At 42.9% G+C, this 4137-nt stretch overlaps 1 protein-coding gene across 1 annotated transcript in view; it reads left to right on the forward strand.

Moving 5' to 3' along the window:
* Window positions 1–532: 532 nt before the first annotated feature.
* The window catches only part of LOC101857804 (cytoplasmic dynein 1 heavy chain 1), a 98216-nt gene continuing 94611 nt past the window's right edge, over window positions 533–4137 (forward strand). Inside the window, exon 1 of the mRNA XM_013083341.2 lies at window positions 533–981. Coding sequence (XP_012938795.1) covers window positions 738–981 — 244 coding nt within the window. The 5' untranslated portion in view covers window positions 533–737. The remainder of the gene's footprint in view (window positions 982–4137) is intronic.

A 4137-nucleotide genomic window follows, 5' to 3' on the forward strand; every position in this document is an offset into this window, starting at 1 on the left:
CCCCTTTTTTCCCCATTCAAAGTGGATGTCTCGAATCCCCTAGGCACTGGCCTATTTAAACAAACTTCATTAACAATATCCCTTATCTAAAAACTTCTTACTGTTCTTTTACGTTTAATTATTTTGTGTTTGCACCCAATGACCGGTTTTAATAATATAACAATATTATTAGTCATTAGGCTATTATTACAGGGCCCACATAGCGAAACTTAAAAGAACAATTATTGAATCTAAATCTAGATTTCTTTTGTTAGATCGTTGGTCTGCAGAAGTGCTATGCAAAGTTTCGAGGGCATAGGCATAGGTAAATTAATAAATGAGCTAGACCTAGAATTTCTTAACGCAGACAGACGAAAGTGAGCAAGTCAGGGCTTAGGCAAGGAGCTTATTGTAAACTCCTTGGGCCTGAGAAAGCCTAGGCCTAGGCCATAGCCAAGCCAACCGATAGAGTGACGATAGCCACAATGAGATCATTGGGAAAAGCCCGGATGTTTGCAGAAGGCGGAGGCCGCTTGCTTGCCGCCCCTCACAGGTCACAGAGTCTGCTCTGCAAGGCCTAGGCCTAACCTGGCCCGATTGATCTGTCTGGACTTCCGACTTCCGGGCTCCTCCGGTTTCCAGCTCACACTTTTGTCTGAGTCACAACCAGCAGTGTTTATTGATTTCGACCGTACATAATATTCACAATTTGACAAGGAGGTACTTGATCAAGTTGTTTGTTTTCAAGTTCAGTCACTATGGCTGACACAGCTGAGCAAGAGGCGGGAGCTCCGCCGGCTCCAGCTGTCGTGCAGTCTGTGGAAGTTCCAGCCTTTCTGAGTTACTTGCGACGGATCGTGCCAGTTTTGCTGGATGACGAAGACCCGAACTTGAAGGCTTTGCAAAATGCTGTTGCAGACAAGCAGCATCTAGAGGCAGTGAAGAAATTCTTGACTGACCCTCAGACGCTTTCGTTGATCGTGCAGCGACCATCATTGAAAGGTAGATCTCAAGTCTAAATCTAGATCTAGTGTATTGTTCAAGTCTTGAATCAGCACTGCTATTGCATTGCTGCATGGCATCATGGGGGCATTATCACATTGTCATTAGATCATGCTTTTTCATTCTGATGGGATGGGGAAAGGGCGGGGGGGGGGGGGGGGGAATCGGATTGACACTCTTTCACCTGTCACAGTCGCTGTTGAGTGAGGCAATCTTTTACTTTAGCACATTAAATTCCCAAAGCCAAAGTCTACTAGATTTAGATCTAGAATCTAGATCTAGAGTGGTGTCGCCGGTACGCGTGCACTTCGCGATCGTTGAACGTATTTTCCGCCATTTCCGGCTTTGTACTTTCGTTTTTAGCTATTCCATTCAAGAAACTATTGACCTATAAAATGGTCTTGCTCATAGTCGCCAGATTTCTTAAACGTTGTGTGCCGAACAGTTTTTCCAACCTAGGGTGTTGTCTTCACTGAGCGTGCATTTCTTCTCAGTGCGTGCATGGGATTCTTCACTGTGCGTGCACCCATATATACACGTTGAAAGCCAAAAGAAGAGGAATCTGATAACATTACTGCATTAAATGACCACACAGGAAGATAACAAGTCACTTTAGAAGCAAATTAAGGCAATTTTAATTAGAATCTAAACTAATTTAATTTAGGGGGTATAAATAGTTCAAATACATAGTGAAAAAAAATCAAACAGAATTTTTCACAACTAAAATCCACATTTTCCTACTCTTCATCACTCATTCCTCTGATCTTTCCATCTTTCACACAGTCCACATGCCACCATCCATGACATTCTTCAAACTGCAACCAAATAATCTCTAAAATTGAGTCTACTTTTTTTCTTAGTATTCTACTATATATTTCATTGTGCACGCGCAGAGAAAACTCGAGTTTTTTCAGTCTTCACAACGCGTGCACCCCCCCGATCCCGAAACCCGCAATACAACTTGGCATAGAACTCGATAAAAGGTCACGTGAAACACTCAAGGAAGGAGTAGGCACATTTTTTAAGCTAGGGGGCGCGCACAGTCTATTTGAACCAATCAGAGGCAAATAGGTCATAAAAACTAGTTCACAGGTCAGCATTGAATGTCAACTTGCCACAGCTGATAAAAACACTCTCGATGATCCCTTGTCGGCAAACGAGTGATGGAAGTAAGCAAAAATGGCTGCTGCACACACTGACGCATTCAATCAAACGCAAAAACGCAATTTGAGGCTAAAAACAAAGGAAAACAAAAGTGCACGCACCGAGAAGGCGCACGCGCAGGGGCTACACCACTCTAGATTTAGATCTAGAAATCTAGATCGGCCACCTCTATTCTCACCCGGAGTGAGAATAGTGCAGGCGAGTCTTGTGGCTATTCTCACCCGGTGCGCGTTCACCAAATTTTGCGTTCACCCTAAACCACAGAATTCTACACAGTGATAACAGAAAAATTGTAGAATTCTGTGCCGTGAACAAACGTTCCATTACAGCTGTAGCCTACTAAAAGCGTACAATTTTGTCTGTGGGCAGTGGAGAGAGAGAGAGAAAGAGAGAGAGGAGTAGCGCAAGAATTTCCGGGCAAAACAAAATGGCGACCCGCGTAGTTCGGCTCGATTCGAAAAGTTAAATAGCCGTAGCATCTTTGTAGACAACCAAATTAATTTACTTTTGTGTTTTAACATCATTTTTTAACTTTGTTTTGGTCAATTTGATCGTCCACACCGATAGACAGTATTCAGAAAGAGACAGAGAGAGAGAGAAGAGGGGAGGAGTTGATCTTGCGAGAACTTCCGGCGGGTGAGAATAGCCACTTTCATCTAGATCTAGATCTTGAATCTAGGCCTAGAGTGGTGTCGCCGGTACGCGTGCACTTCGCGATCGTTGAACGTATTTTCCGCCGTTTCCGGTTTTGTTCTTTTTTTTTAGCTATTCCATTCAAGAAACTATTGACCTATAAAATGGTCTTGCTCATAGTCGCCAGATTTCTTAAACGTTGTGTGCCCAACAGTTTTTCCAACCTAGGGTGTTGTCTTCACTGAGCGTGCATTTCTTCTCACTGCGTGCATGGGATTCTTCACTGAGCGTGCACCCATATATACACACGTTGAAAGCCAAAAGAAGAGGAATCTGATAACATTACTGCATTAAATGACCACACAGGAAGATAACAAGTCACTTTAGAAGCAAAGTAAGGCAATTTTAATTAGAATCTAAACTAATTTAATTTAGGGGGTATAAATAGTTCAAATACATAGTGAAAAAAAATCAAACAGATTTTTTCACAACTAAAATCCACATTTTCTTACTCTTCATCACTCATTCCTCTGATCTTTCCATCTTTCACACAGTCCACATGCCACCATCCATGACATTCTTCAAACTGCAACCAAATAATCTCTAAAATTGAGTCTACTTTTTTTCTTAGTATTCTACTATATATTTCATTGTGCACGGGCAGAGAAAACTCGAGTTTTTTCAGTCTTCACAACGCGTGCACCCCCCCGATCCCGAAACCCGCATTACAACTTGGCATAGAACTCGATAAAAGGTCACGTGAAACACTCAAGGAAGGAGTAGGCACATTTTTTAAGCTAGGGGGCGCGCACAGTCTATTTGAACCAATCATAGGCAAATAGGTCATAAAAACTAGTTCACAGGTCAGCGTTGAATGTCAACTTGCCACAGCTGATAAAAACACTCTCGATGATTCCTTGTCGGCAAACGAGTGATGGAAGTAAACAAAAATGGCTGCTGCACACACTGACGCATTCAATCAAACGCAAAAACGCAATTTGAGGCTAAAAACAAAGGAAAACAAAAGTGCACGCACCGAGAAGGCGCACGCGCAGGGGCTACACCACTCTAGATCTAGATCTACTTGTAACATGTCCGATTTCATGTCTTTTCCATGCCAGGGCCATGGGTGATCTTGTAGTTCCGTTCGTTACAAGTCCATGATCCATTTGTTTACATCCTGGGAAGAAATCCGGAAGTCTTGATGACCAAATAGGCAACTCAAAGAATAGGGATGCTACCTAACTGCAAAGGGAGTGTATACAGACCCGGGATCAAAGTCACAAAGTATACAGACCCGGTAAGGGAACTCTTTTGTGATTTCGGAGAGTTTCCAGCGCCCTCTTGGCTCAGGGTAGA

Source organism: Aplysia californica, unplaced genomic scaffold (assembly GCF_000002075.1).
Source record: "Aplysia californica isolate F4 #8 unplaced genomic scaffold, AplCal3.0 scaffold00225, whole genome shotgun sequence".
Classification (NCBI taxonomy): domain Eukaryota; kingdom Metazoa; phylum Mollusca; class Gastropoda; order Aplysiida; family Aplysiidae; genus Aplysia; species Aplysia californica.